The 16,064-nt window shown below is 38.2% G+C and overlaps 1 protein-coding gene across 8 annotated transcripts in view; it reads left to right on the forward strand.

Annotated features, from left to right (window-relative positions):
• The window catches only part of LOC137109121 (protein turtle homolog B-like), a 121,682-nt gene that overhangs the window by 22,204 nt on the left and 83,414 nt on the right, over nucleotides 1–16,064 (forward strand). For all 8 annotated transcript variants that reach the window (XR_010912270.1, XM_067494541.1, XM_067494544.1 and 5 more), the window contains exon 2: nucleotides 4,896–5,087. Coding sequence is in view for 7 of the 8 variants with exons in the window: in XM_067494541.1 (XP_067350642.1) it covers nucleotides 4,896–5,087 (192 nt within the window). In the remaining variant the exon portion in view is untranslated. The remainder of the gene's footprint in view (nucleotides 1–4,895; nucleotides 5,088–16,064) is intronic.

Consider the following 16,064-nt stretch of genomic DNA (forward strand, 5'->3'; position numbering starts at 1 on the left):
GGCAACAGCAAACATTCAATATGTGACGTGAACTTAAATATTTCCAGATGCAAAGTTACTTTTTTTAATTTATGCCGACTTCTCTCAGATATGTTTATTTAGAATATTCACACATATATTAAACAGAGAGAGTGAGATGATGAATTTGATTAGTTTAAAATTTTAACAATAAATAGAAACAGTATTTACCCTATTGGTTTCCTAAGCTAAGAGACCGGGAAACTGCTGTTGTCTGTTAGTAGTTGTTGTCTAGTTGGTTCAATTGGCAGGTGACCCTGGGGACCAACATGGTGCAGGCTTGAGAGGCTACAGTTACACAAGTATGCGCTCTTGTATCTCCAGTCCATGTTAGGAAAGGAGGCAGCTTTTGGGTTGATGTAGAGAAGAGTGAATATGTAGGTATAAGGTCTTTCAGATGATACTGTTAGTATGTGTGAATCCACGTATTTTCATTTCAATACTGGAACAGGGACCATTTTCAGGATGTTGCTCTGATGCACTGTGCTTAACCATTCACTCATGTTTTTAGTTTACTGAAGGCAGTTAATGAAGGTCATTGTCTGAGCTATTTTGTTGCTATTGCCTTTGGTAATATGTTAAAACATTTTCCTGTCATGTATGAGATCATTCTAAGAAAAGCGGAGTTTATTAACCACCACTGGATAGGTGTAATGTTTTGTCACTCCCAGTGATGAACACCCTTACTGTCGTAACTCTTGTATGAGTGAGAACCCTTGTTATCCACTATACTTTTACATTTTTAAAATGAGACATGCTGGACCAAGTTTTCGCTTTTCTGTCAGTGTGTCCTGTTTGACCAGCTGGAGTCATTAGGAGATCGGGGCCCCATGATAAGGAAGTCTGTGAGCTTTACAAGATAAAAACCAAGTATTTTGTAAATCACTAACTGTTGAGTAACTAAGTCCAAAACATGTCCAAAATGTTTACTTACAGTTGGTAACATTTCTTTGTTGGGGTTCAGAATAAAAAGCATCAATTGTCTTATGCGAATTAGGTTTTTCTCCCATCCCATAAATAAGCATATATGCTGTACTTATGGGGTCTCCCCTGATTTTATTAATATGAAGCACACCAACTTTGTTGCCAGGAGGACTTTGAAGCCACTGCCACATTATGGTCACAAATATCTAACCGGAATACCTTCCCCTTTGCTTCTACCTTTCACTCCTTGTGTTGCATGCGTGTGTAATAGAGTGTACCTCAGTGGTTATACCTTGTGACTCTGCCCTCCCCTGGGTCTTTGATTTTAAATGAGCTAAACCCATATGGAGGTGTTGGGGGGATGAACAATCATCTGTGCTTCTCCTCTCGCTCCCTCTCCATCTCATCAGATATAAACAGTGAAGTCATACCTTCCACGGGGTCTGTTTTGGTGCTATCTGCGATGATGTCACCAGCAGCCAATCAACATCCAGTGATTCCTGAGGTAGTGTGTGTGTGGGTGTGTGTGTGTGTGTTAGAGACAGGGGATGTGATGGGAGGGGGCAGGGGTGGGGATTTGCCACTGGGAAAAGCACACTTGCTCAGTTATTATCTGCTTCTGGCGCAAGCATGAGACCATGCAAGTGCATCTAGTAACAAACTGACTGGCTTCCTCTGATACACACAGCTTTTCAGTGATGTAATATATAGATATTTGACATATGGTACGAGAGGGTGCTTTACTGTGTGGTGTTTGGAAAATTACAGGTCTGTATTAGTAATGTAATAATGTAGTAATGTAATATTGAAACACATTCTATTTGCATTGTACTGCATTTCACACAAAGGCTGCAGTGTTGTGTTGAAATGGTTTCTACATGTATATGCTGCTGTTCCTCTCCGCTCTAACTTCAGGGGAACATAGCTCTCTTCTTATTTGTTGATTAGCATTTCCCTTTGAACCTGAAGGTGTTTCCATCCCATTAAGTCTGGGCTGACTTAATAGGATACAAACATGATTGGGCTGATTTATAAGAAACATTTTCTCACAGTTTAGTGCAACAACCCATTTGTTGCTTTTTACATGGACCTTTGTTCAAGGTGGCTGTGGAAGCTTTTGAATGCTTTCTAGCAGCCATAACACTGCCTTTGAAAGCTTGCGTTTTTAAGTCAAGACAGATAATTTAGGTTAACACTGTTGAGAATTAATGGGTGGCCGGGAATGGATATTCAGTGATTACAGCAATGTAATTAGTCCAGTCTGTTCTAAACAAATGAACACATTGTGTTAACTAAAAAATGAAGAGAACTTTAAGTGTTAGGGTTTAAAGCTTAGCAGAATATCATGCTTTAGTGTTTTTTTTTTCAGTGTTCTTGCTGTTACACAGAGCTCCTCTGCTGAAGGAAATGATATAAACTAGCATCCAGCCCTCAGTTACAATGTAGGCAAAGATAAACCATCTCTGTTCCATTCTGCTATATGGGATTCTCATATTAATCTACCTCCTTCTGTTCGTCCATGAACTCGTCCATGCACTCGTGTCTTGCATCGTCCGCTGTCTTTCCACAGAAGAAATACTTACGAAATATTTATTTTTTTAAATTAATTTATACTAACTGTCAGTTGGATAGTGTTGAGACAGTAAGTAGTTTCATTTATAATTTGGGTAGGAAACATTTTATACATAGAGAATTAATTCCCTCACCAACAGTCTTTCAGTACTCACAAACAATACAAACAAGTTCCGCACAGAAATAATGTAAACATATGAAAATAATGCATTAGTGCAGGTGAAGCCATATTTGTCATTTTTAACCAGTAATTGTGGCATCAACACTGGTTTAAAATAAGAAACTGCTGTTTAGTGTTTTGACATTGTACTTTAAAGGAACTGGCTCTATGCTCCATGCACAAAGAACATCATTAACGTCATTAAGACGTCCATGTGCTCTGTCGGTTTTAGTAGGTCCAGTTTTTGCTCTAAAATCATTTTCGACCATAGAAATTAGTCAGACAAGTTAGATTTGTGACAATTGTTTTTACTGAGTTTCTCAGTCACTGTGTTTAGCTACCGGTGTAACCAGTGATCCTTCTTGACCTTAGTTATTCACAGATGTCAAAGATTAAGATTAAGATTCCTTTTGGGTCCTTGTGCAGACATCATTGGACACTGGTTGCTTTTGCTGATGAGAGGCAAGGCAGGCAGTAGGCTACCATCTTCTTGCAGAAAAAGCTGTTTGCCTGATTTCCTTACAAGGCACAGAAGACCAAGCAGTGAGTACATTTGATTAGCCATTTTGACAGGTAAAATGCTACCACACCAGGTTTCCGCTCCTAAAGCCAAGCTACATAGTAATTAGCATGGGATTGATGTGGCTGTTCACAGTTTCACAGAGATAGTCACTAAGCTAACAGAGTGAATCCTTTTAGGAAAAGGTTAAAGGTCAAGATATTATCACATTACTGTCACATTAACTCTGTCATTGTATTGTCTGCCAAAGTTCTATTAAATGAAAGAGATTTTAAGCTTTTAATCTTTTAAGCTAAATCACACCTGTGTCTGTAAATTCACTGCCTTTGGGTCTGTATTGCATTAGTCATTTGCCATCCTGAGTGATGGAACCAGTAGCTTATCATATATTTGTGTTATCACACAAAAACACTTGCCTCCTAGGTGAAATTCTGTTACTCTCTAAAGATTCTGTGCTGTATTTCTTTCTAATCAGAACCATCTCTTATGTCTGCCATTATTCTGAAACCAGTGGAATCATTTTACCAGACATCTACGTTGTTAACTTCAGATTGACTGATTTCATTATAGTCTAAAGATTAAAAGAAGCAAGCTTGTCAGTGAAAGGCAGACAACAGAGTAGCCACACTGGCTCAAATAAATATTTGTTGGAGAACAGGGGAATTTTACTTTTCCTTCGAATTCTACACTAATGTTAAGTTTCTTTAAATGAATAGTTTGAAATTTTGGGAAATAATTTTGATGGAGAGATGGATACCACTCTCATTATCTGTCTGTAAACTTTTATGCCAGCAGTCAGTCCACTTCTCCTAGCGTAAAGAATGGAAGCAGCACAAAACAATTTGCCTGTTTTTATCTAACAAAATGTACCTGCAAAACTCAATATTTAAAATGCTTATTTTACTGTAGAAAAACTAAAGGTCTGTCATATTCCAAACAATAATTTTACATAAGCAGAAAGGTTATACTTCAAAATACACATAAGGCTCAGCACCAGCATCTTAGTCCACCACCACTGTTAGTTTGGGTAACGCCACCATTTCCTGATGCATTGAAGCCTTGGTGTGAGAGGACAACTGATAAAAATGATTTAAAGCCAAAACAAACGATTACATGTTACAGCCATAGTGCAAATATTATTGATATCTTGCAGCAATTAGATCTACAATTATTGTAATATTAAATCCTTTTATTTATTGGAGATATAATTTTTTTAGGCATTATTGACTTCCATGCCTTTTTAGATTTACAGAGAAATGGGAGGAGGTAAGTATTTCATTTAAAAAGCTTGATAATACACAGACGAAAAATCTCTGCACATTCAGCCTTTTGCTTTCCTCTCTGTGATAAGCACAAGTTGTCAGATGAGATCTAGGCGTAGACAAGTAACTTTTAGAACTCTAGAATGCTAATTACAACACAGACAGCCTGAGCAGTAATTCCAATAGTAATTATTTAACTTCACGCATATCTAACTGTATCTTTGCTCACCTACTGTGTGTTTTGTGGTTACAGGAATATTGCACAGTGTTAGGTAAATGTGAGATGGTTAAAATGTAACTGCAACTGCGTAAAGTCCTTAAAAGCAGCTGCAAATTAAAGCAGTTTTTTGCCTATACCATAACATGTAGATGTTTGTAGGCTTTAAGTGTGGAGTGAGCCACAGACTATACCTGACTGGACTGCATACTGTTTACACAGGTGCCCACGGAGTGCGAGAGGAGCCCCAGTTTGTGACGGCACGTGCAGGAGAGAACGTCATCCTGGGATGCGACGTGTCCTACCCCCTGAACGGGCAGCCCTATGTGGTGGAGTGGTTCAAGTATGGCATGCCCATCCCCTTCTTCATCAATTTTCGCTTCTACCCTCCTCATGTGGACCCAGAATACGCCGGTAACAAATTAAATTATTTAAGAACTTTAATAACAACCTTTAGTGTCATTGAGCACATGTACACATTGCACATACATATTAAAATACATGTTTTTATCTGCATTTAACCTATCATCCTGGGCGGAGCGCCAGGGAGCTAGCACTCGCTCAGGGACACACCAGGTGGGAAGGCTGTCTCTGATTCAAAGCGTTGGGTTGGGTCTGCTCAGAACTCTAAGCTGTTGGACCTGTAACCATACCCAGGATACCCTTGATATATTGCTGATATGTGCCGCTACAGGCAAGGCGAGAAATTATTAAGGATGAAATGCCTTACTCTTAATATGATTTGATTTGCAATATGGGGTTCAGAAAATCTAACTACAATAGTGAATAACTGCCAAATATTGGTTCTGTTTTTCTTTTCTGGGCCTTGTTTAATATTATAAAAGCAACCATAAAAGATGAAAAAGGCCTTACTAACTGACCTACCGGCCTGGTGGTGTCCCGGATCAAATCCCAGCCCCAGCACCAGTGTCCTTGAGCAACACTGGTTGTCCACTGCTCCCCCAGAGGAAAGGGTTAAATGCATGTTAAATTTTAACATGTATGTGTAACATGTAAACGTGGTCAATGATGACAATAAAGCTTTTGTTCTATTAGGTAGGAATTTAAAATGCCTGACCGAAATGTGGCCTAAAATGCCTAATGCAACACCATTACTAAAAAAAAATTTGAGGCAAACCCACTCACTCACCCAAATACACACACTCACCCAAACACATACCCACCCACCCACAGTATTCAAAATGCTTCAGCTGAGGCAGTTGCTGTCCATGAATGTTGATTTATTCTGACCTGGTTTGGTCTTTGATCAGTGGTGTGCTTAACTGTGTTGAATGCAGTACATATGTTCGCTAACTAACGCAGACAACTTTAATGAGATGACATTTCCTTTAGAGTTTGCAGCTCTTTCTACCTCAGATTCTTTGCGTCATGCTCATGGTGAAATTTACTAGAGATGAGAGGGATTTTCCCCTTGCCTGCTTTTATCTCCTTTACCTCTGATCATTTAATTTCAGAACTCTTCCCCCTTCTGATATGTTTTATGTAATTCAAAGAGTTTCTATTATGCAATCATTTATAGTATGTCACAATAAATAATGTGTTTGCCAAAATGAAGAGGAGAGCAAGCAGACTCAACAAATGTTTTGGATAACCTGAAAAGTAAATACGATGTCTCTTCTCTGTGTTCTATGCAGCCTTTGCTAGAATTTAAAGAATGTTCATACATAACTCAACAGCTTTTCCAGTGAAGGTGTGTTGCCAATTTTATCTGTACATATAATGAAAATGCTACATTTCTGAGTTGCATACACAGTCATGTTTGTGGTTATTCAACAGAAGCGCATTGTTTAGATTAGATAAAGATCAGGGTTTTGGTTAAATTCAAACAACACATGAGTTCCAAAACATAACTACAAAGATTTTACTAATGCTTTAGTCAGAAGCGTACATTGCATTGCAAGATTACATGTTAGCATAAACCAAGTTGTTTGTAAATCTGTAAATATTTTACATGATTCATTTGGTAGCTACGCACTTATAATCAACAGCTTTCGGCTACACCGGATGCCCTTCCTCCCACAACCCTGCCATTTTGTCCGGGCTTGGGACAGGCATCAGGGTGGCAGGGCCACACCTGGTGGGATGGGATTGAAGCCCATTCAAGCCTTCCGCATCCCAAGCCAGTGCTTTACCTCTGATCCACCAGGCCCCCTAGGAGTGTGAGGGTGTGTATGGCTAGAGGAGGTTTGGCAGGTATGGGGGTGCAAGGTTATGGAGGGCTTTGAATGCAAGGAGTAGAATCTTATAGTTAATGTGGAGATGGACCAGAAGCCACTGAAGTTCTCTGAGGATGGTAGTAACGATCTGTGAATGAGAATGCAGGCAGCTGAGTTCTGAATCAGTTGAAGTTTGAGGAAGGATTTTTGGGGCAAACCAAACAAGAGAGAATTACAATAATCTAAATGGGATGTAACTGAAGCATGGATAAGAGTGACTGTACTTTGTGGAGTGTGTGATGGTCAGAGATTGTTAATATTCTGAAGATGGAAGTAGTTAGACTTTGTTCTATTACTGATATTGGCAGAGAATTAGAGGGTACAGTCCAGGATGACACCCAGACTCTTAACCTTAGGCAAGGGTGGGATGGTGGAGGATGTATACATAGAAACTATTGGTTTTGAAGAGCATGGATTTTGTTCCTACAAATGTATAGTTTACAAAAACAATACAAAATATAAAATCATCACATATGTTATGATTATTCCATAATCATAAAATATCTACCAAAAGATCAATCCTCTTTCAGTACATAAAGTAGTTTACACTAAATAAGTGCCCCCTCATAGCTGCAACACTGATGTTTACACATTAATGCATCAAGAATTTTCTAAAATTGACTATTCTACAATGCTTTTACTTTTAGTAGGGTGTTTAAGTATATTTTGATGCCAATAATATTTTTCTTGATAATACTGTAATCATGCTTTTACTTAAGTGGAAGATTCCTTCCACCAGTGGTTAAGTCCTTCTCCAACCACTGGTGTTTTGCCAAAAAAAGAGTCAGTCAAAACAGCAAGAACCCAACCGTAAAGTTACGCTACAGTAAACAGCTGGCACTCCTTTCTCGATAAGATTACACTACAGTGTCAACCCGCTGCCTCATGTTATCACAAAGTACTGGAATGTAGATTTCACCAGAAAATGGTTGCGTTTTTTCCCTCCATCATTTCTATGTGAGTAGTAATGTTTTTAGTCCTGGTAGAATTGTTGCAGCTACTGCATTTTCTTTACACAGCTGTCGTTTTATCTAAAATCTCTTCATTGTTTTTTGTGGAATCTGAAATACTTCTAGAGTATAGAGTTACATGAGGAAGTGTTTCTCAGTAGGGATGTCCCAACACTGATACCAGCATCAGATAGCTGGCATTGTGTACTTGTATCTGAGAAGTTTTTTGAGTACAGCACATGATACAGTATTAACCTTATGTTGGTTAAGCAGGTAGGCCGATGTGAAACTGTCTGTGATTTAGAGCCGTTTTAAGATAAGTTACCACGACAAAAGTAAAGCCATGATTATTTTAAACGTTTAATATTTAAGACTGAGACTAACAAAAAAATTATGTAGATTTACAGTAACTACATCTTAAGCTGAAATTTGCTTTGTTTTACAAAGTTATTCTAGCTCCATATTTCTCTGTAAACTCCACTGTGTTGCTTGCAACTCTCCATTCAGGATCTAACCTTAATCTGTGTTTCATTCATCTTTTTTATGAAACACACAAGAATTTGTGGGATTGTTTACCTCAGAGCTTCCCGTCATCAGGTGTGTGCTCCTTCCAGACTGTCAGAGACTAGAAATCTCACAGCTAAACAGTGTTTTAATTGTAAAGTGTACAGTCTTTGTAAGTCTTAGTTAGTCTTCAGGTGTGTCCCCACAACTATTTAAATGATTACCAACAGTTTAGGACTCTTAATGGGCCTCAGCATTAGCAAGTATTCAAATGTAAGTAATGGTTCTCAGTCTGGGAAAAAGAGGTATTAAGACATCCCTAACACACACACACACACACACACACACACACACACACACAGTAAGTAAGACTGACACCAAGGCACCAAAAGAAATAACATGGAACTTGTAAGCAATTGGTTTTTGAAAGGATTTCTACAGAGTAGAGTTTAAATCTGTGGTTTTAATGAATGTGACCGCATCTCCCATCTACAGTGTTTTCCAATGAGTATCAGTTAATCTTTATACCCCTCCATAGTTATGAAATGTAAAAATGGACTTTGTAGGATTTCTCTGAGATTCTGTACATTCCTCTTGAATGTATGGTGGATGTTATGTTGTTTGGTTTTGTTATGGTGTTTAGCACTGTGAACATTGGACAAGTGATGTTTAAGAAGCAGCTCAATGGGCAGGAGAAAGTACAAAAAAGTGCCATATATTAAAAAAAAAAAAAAAACTCCCGGGAATCTGCAAAAACTACCACCACCTCTCTTCTTCTGCTTTAATACATGCCATTTTTTCTTCCTCACCTAACTAGGACCTACCTCTTGCTCAGGTAAGGAGAGGGTGAGCTAAGAACGTACAAAGCAGACATTCTATGAATTAATTAGTAAAAGGTAAAGACAGAGTAGAGATATTTACTCAAAAGTAAAGATATTTTAGTTTGGCTGCATTAGCAGAATTTGTTTATAGGTGTTCATACACATCTCTAGGTGTATTTTAGTCAATAGAGTATGAGCTTTTGCAGCTCTAGTTTACTTATGCATTTTCAATTTAACAGTAACCAGGCTCTCACTGTTGAGAGGACCTGATGATGCAAACCTGCCTCCACTTTCCATGATTGAGCAACTAATTCACTCCCTTCCCAGCTGAGACAACAACACAAGAAATACAAAATAAATCTCTTCCAACAGACCCTTATTCAAGAAAACAATATAAAACATCACAAACAAAACAAATAACTTATCAAAACAACACTAATTAGATCAATTGAAAAATTATATTGCAAATGATAAATTCAGAGAAAAAGCACTTCTGTCCTTCAGGAATATAGGGCCTGTTAAAAAAGGAAGGGAGAGAGACTTTTAATTGCACTGTCCCCCAGTTACGATATACAATCTCCACTTGCGGTCTGCTATCATAAATTTTGAGGAAATGTAAATTAGAGCCCAACTTCATATATATCATTACTGGAATATGTGGCCAAAAACAAGTTTACTTTAATTTGAAACTTTCCCCCTTTCAAAACATAACAAATGTCTGTCTGAAAGACAGATCATTGATTGGTTGCTGTCTGCATCAGATATATTAGGAAAATGTTTCTTTTAAATGTCTTTACACCTGTCTGCTGCAGCATTAAAGGAAACACACAATAGATGGTGGCACAAATGCAGAAACTTTGTATAATCTGTCTGCATCTGCATACAAGCATTGATTCAATTATTAGAACTTTGAGCATAAATACCTGACAGGAATCAGAGTCTGTGTGGTAGACATATAAACAGGGGACTGAGATGACAAATTGTCAATGTCAGTTGTATGACTGTCATTTTATTGAGGCTGCTATTCATTCAGCTTTAGCAAATTGACGATATTTAAATTCTTTTTGAATCCCCCATAGAATATTAGAATCAGTTTTCAGGATGTGAAAAAAACTAAGGGGTCTTCATAACATAAACTCAGTAATTCAGTTAGGATCTGTAATCATCTTTTGTTCTGACAACCTAGAAACTGTATAGCTCACAGCACACTGAGTTTACTGTAGGCTCAATTAGTGTTCATAATCTGTAGCTCCAGTACAGTCTGAAAATGAAATGAGCTGAGCAACATTTGAGGTGTTGCTTAAATACTGCATGTATTTTTCATTGACATAGCAGCTGTAGCCTACTATTGATATGCTATTTTACCATTTTCTCCAAATTAGTGCACATATACAAAGCTTTATTCCGTTTAGTTTGAACCACTGCTATCAAATGTTAACAGGGAGATTTCCCTTGAATCTGATGTTAAGTAGCAGCATGGCATTCCCCTCCATTCTACCTGTATGAAACATGCAATCCACTACCATTCATGAAATGAATGCTACTTTTTCAAAGTACAGGCAGCAGCTTTGTCCAGCACATTACCAGGACTCTTTCAATTCCAGTTTCATTTCAGATGCTATGGAATTAGCAGCAATTAGTGACAGCCGATATAATCTGGTAACAAGACAAAGAGTCTACAGCTATGGCTTTGTAAGACTGCACTGTACATATAGGTACAGTGGTGCTTTGGGCTAACATGAACACACTGACAATGTTTAATTAACACGAATGTTTACCGTTTTCACCGTCTTAGTTTAGTGTGTTATCACTGACCAAATAACATTAAACACAAACCCACAGACAAATTGAAACTGTGACCTGTTAATGGTGCTAGAGGAAAATTCACTACAATATCTGTTCCAAATGTCAGATCTTTACATCCAATAACTCACTCAGAATGAATGTCATCCACATTGTAGCAGTAGAGGAAAAGACAGGGAATCCCCAAAGTCACTAGAGGTCAGATTAAGTCAAAGGGCACAGTGACAGTACAAACCCATAGAGCCATGACTAAAGAGCTCAATAGGAGATTTGCCAACTGGGAACTAGATCCAAATGTTAACTGGCCACAGAGAAGACCACACTTTATGTTCAAAGCTGCACACACATGCTCAAACAGAAGTACTCTTAAGTTATAAGCCAATCATATATTATGGACACAAATAAAACAGTGATATACCTACAGTAAAGACTGCAGCTTTTGGTTTGTGCCCCCAACCTCTGTTTGTACTGTGCTTTTTTAAACTCATAACTTGTTATATTTTCCAGTTGTCGCCAACTTTAACATTGAGAATGTCACATTTTATCTCTTTGGTTAAAAGTGCCGAACTGAAATATCTATAGTTCTATATGCTGATTTCAACTTCCAACTTTGCTATAGTGTGACCATGATATTACTCTACATCATGAAATAGAGTCACAGCTCATAGTCAGAGCTACTGAGTTAAACAGAGGCGTACATTGTTCAGTCTTTAGATTGGGCCAGTGGCAAAGGTTAATGAGTTGGGCCAAGTGCAGGGGCACCGTTTCCTAGATACCCAGATGCCCTTGGTTTCAAACAAGTCATTGTCCTATATTTTGTAGGAGAAAGAAAAGATCCATGAGAGTAAAACTGTCTGACCAAATATAAAATAATTCCATGAGAAACTGTAGACAGGAAGAGATGAACACAGATTGATACCCAGGCAGGAAGAAAGCAATATAAATTGAAGATGAAACTGGAAATGAATGGACATAAAGAGTAAAGACATAGAAGGAAGTTGTCCAAGATTACATTGTTGAAATGCCCCCTTATCATTATGAAGGATCTTGTAGCTCATCCCAAATCCCGTCATTTTAAAATGACTTGCCCCAGCAGACATTTTGTGAAGTTAATAAATTTGCTTTGCCCTTGTCAAAGTTATGCAGAATATTTTGGACTTAAATCTGGCTTCCCTGTTGAAAACTACTTGTTTGAGAAAAACAATCAAAATACCTCATGTATCATACCTAAAAAAGACAAATACATGCAAAAGGCTCACTGGAGAACCTGGGCAGCCTACAGTGTATCGTTAGTCCTGCTTTTAAAGAACACTGCTGCAGTGGTGACAAGTCAGGCTACAGCAGCTGAAGAAACATCATGTGAAGTTGGTAACATAAGAGGACCCAAGGCGACTCCTCTTATGTTATCACAATTAATGCCAGTCATGAGGAATGGAGCTGTGTGACACACTGCCATGTGTTGACTGCAGGAAGCTAATAGGAGAGACAAGAAGTTGGGCTTAGCTGAGTGAATAAAAACAAGATCGGAGGAACAGCTGGACCTGTGTCATAATTACTTCAATCAACTAATGTCCTACTGAGTGCTGCCTTTGCCACTTTAGGGATATGGTTTTGCTCACTTGTAACATTGTGTGGACAATCCAACTATAAAGTGAAGAGACATTTAAATTCCCTGCAATTCACAGTTATTTACTGATTATCACAATCTGAAAAACTAGAAAATACCAAATACATATTTTATTTAGGCCTATAAGAAATAATGTGTTGTTAGATTGTATTAGTTTCGTGGATTAGACTGCCTAAATTAGTTTGGAACAGAGGGGTTGAAACTGGGCTTTTTAAGGAGAGGCTGGACATCTGCTTGTTTAACATCGGAAGGGAAACAGCCGGAGAGTAGGGTAGAGTAGAGTAGGGCTGGTGCACCCTAAGACATTTTTCAAAAAATGTGTAGGTAAAACATCAAGTGGCTTGGAAGAGATCTTCAGGCTGCTCACCAATTTTGTTAGTCTGTGCAAGGAAATGGACACCAAACGATTTAATAATGGCTGCTGTTTAGTAACAGTTGGGAAAGTGGGAGATTACATGCTTGCCCTAACACTAATAATTTTGTCAATGAAAAATTACAAACCCCTAACGCAGTCATTAACTGAAAAAACAGGAACAGATACGTGAGAGGAAACCTGGCTATTTATAGCATTGAAAACAATTTTAGGATTCCGCTTATTAGAGACAATGAGATCAGAACCTTTAACCTTGGAGTTGAATTTGGTTAAAAGATCTGTATAAAAGATACGGTGGACCTGGAGCTTAGTGGATTTACCACAGATGCCGTCTGTCCGTTGACATTTACGTCTGAAACTGAAAATGTCCTCGTTTATCCAAGGATTGGAAACAGCAGTGGGTTTTTCCAATGGAGCAATGTCTACAATAGCAGAACAATTTGAATTGAAAGAGCCGAATAGGAAATTAACATCACTCTCATCATCACAAGGCCACACAGTACCGTTGTTAAAAACAGAAGAAAACTTTTCAGCAGAGAGTTAATTTAACATATGTGAACATATAACACGTTTACCAGCTAGGACAGTCAGAGTTGACGAAACTTTCAAAAGAATACAACCATGATCGGTCACAACCAACTCTTCTGAGCTAACACAGTCAATTTGTCCAAAGTTGAAAACCAGGTCTAGGGTGTTACCCTTAATGTGTGTAGGGCCACAGACATGCTGACAGAAGTTAAAGGATTCAATAATACTTAAAAATTTAACAGCAAAGCTAATAGTGGTGTCATTTACGGGCACATTAAAATCACCAAGAAGGATTATTGTTTCAAATTTAATTATAGAGGCTAAGAAATCGCTGAATTCAGATAAAAACTGTCCATTAGCACCAGGAGGAGTAAATTAAAACACAGTAAAATGGGTTTAAGTGCCTGATCCTATTCACTAAAAGTTCAAATGAAGTAAAAGTTCCTGAGCTCACCCTAACTCATTGTGGAGCACTGCAATCCCCTTCCTCGGCCTGTAATGATAGGTACACAGGGGATAGAGCTCCATCCAGCTGGGCTTAGTTTGTTCATAGACACACTCTTCACTCCTTTGCCAGGTTTCTGTGAGAAACATAAAATTAAAAATAAAGGGTCTGTGGTAGTGAAGAAATCGTTCAGAATAAATGATTTGTTGGTGACTGAGCAGGTGTTCAGTAATGCCACGTGGATTGTTTTACATTCTGCTGAGGTGGCACTGGTTGTCTGTGCAAATGGCTGCAGGTCAGCTCCAGTCTGCCTCACGGCTGCCTTTTTACAGAGACACCGGCGCGTCTCCCTTGCCTTCTGGCTCACTTGCCCCTAGAGTTCCGAATGGAGTAGCTGCAGGGGTCCCAGATTCCCCCCTGGCAGAAGGGGATGAAAGTTGTGCCAGAAACCCTGATGTTCTGAATTGCGACAACATGAGGCGCCGATATCCAGTAACTCTAAATGATCATACACAATGACTGATACTATACACAATGACTGTGCACTATAAACTCCAAAAGATACAAACAAAAACAAAGACAGAAACTGCAGAAAACAGCAAGCAAAATGAGCAACCAGCAACAAAGTAGGCGTGGCCATCTTTGCAAGGTGACCCCAGAGCGGAAGTAGTTTCTGGAAAGACTCTTTTCCTTGAGTCACATACAATGAGCTGCTTTTGATAGGTACCTCGCAAAAACAAAAAATAACTGCATGTTGCTATAAATCATTAATTTCTCATAAAACATTGCTTGTGAATCTTGAGATTTGCCTAAACTGGGTTTTGTTTGTGATAATGACATAATTGCTGTAAATTAAGAATGGATGGACAGAAAACAAGGCAAAAGTGCAGTGTTCCATAAATGCCACCAAAACCCACAGGTGGCTTCTCACCTTGCTTAAAAGTAACATTTCAAACTTTAAAAACTGACCAAACATGTATACTCTCTGTGTAATCCTAATTAAAAGTAGTGTCAGTGAATCTCATTGTCTGAACCCATGGCTAGTTTGTATGTTTGCCAAGAGCTGTTATACCAACTCGTTTAGCAATGTAATGTTAGTGAAGTTACAACAAAAGAATAATAATGTAATAGAATTTATATAGTAGTGTGAAAACATGGTCTTATGACAGGTACGAGTAAGACATTGATCTCTTAACTGGTTTGTGATGTACAGTAAGAGGTTACAGAGGGCTGCTCTACACCAGAGATATTCTGTATGTGTGGCTCAGAAACCCTGCAAATAAATCTATGGAAAAAAGTATTTAACAGGGAAATACCTCTGCAGGGCTTAATAACAAACTTGTGACATACCACATGTCACTGCTCCATGTGGTATGACAGTAAGAAAATTGACCTAATTAGCATATTAAATTAAGAGATAGTGAAATGCATGTGGATGGTTCAGTTTTCCTTAAATAAGGCAGAACTGTAGATACCAACTCAAGCCCATGAAGGCTTGTTTTTCCTCTTTGTACAACAAATTCATAAGATAATTTATCAGTATTTGATGACATGAAATGACATCACCTATAGCACTAGTAGAAAAATGGTTGCGGTGAGATTTTTGTTTTACCAGCTAAACACTATCTATATCACTGGTTTATTCTCCTTTTAGGTTTTTAACACTGGGTATTTGTCCTGAAATGTATTTAGCTCCAAGTCTGTCATGTTTCACACTATATGAAAAGGAAATGCTGTTTTTTTATTAGTCTTCATTTTAACAAAGCTTTATGTCTGCACTGCTGCTTGTTTATGAGTGACCTTCTCATTATTAACTGAGTTTGAGAAATTAATAAATAGCAGATAAAAATCAGTAGATGGTAAGAAATTATAATTTTCATAGAAGATGATTTGGATCAATAGTTGCAACTATAGAAGTCATATATATTTATATATATTGACGAGGTACAACACAAATGCTACGGCAAGGGGGAGCCATTATGACAGGTCGGGGGGATATATAACCATTCCAACAAATGGGGATTGTGTGTGTGTGTGTTTATGTGTGCATGCGTGCGTGTCTTTGTCAAATGATATGATATCATGAGACATATTTCTAAACAC

The sequence above is a fragment of the Channa argus genome, chromosome 24, assembly GCF_033026475.1.
Source record: "Channa argus isolate prfri chromosome 24, Channa argus male v1.0, whole genome shotgun sequence".
NCBI lineage: Eukaryota > Metazoa > Chordata > Actinopteri > Anabantiformes > Channidae > Channa > Channa argus.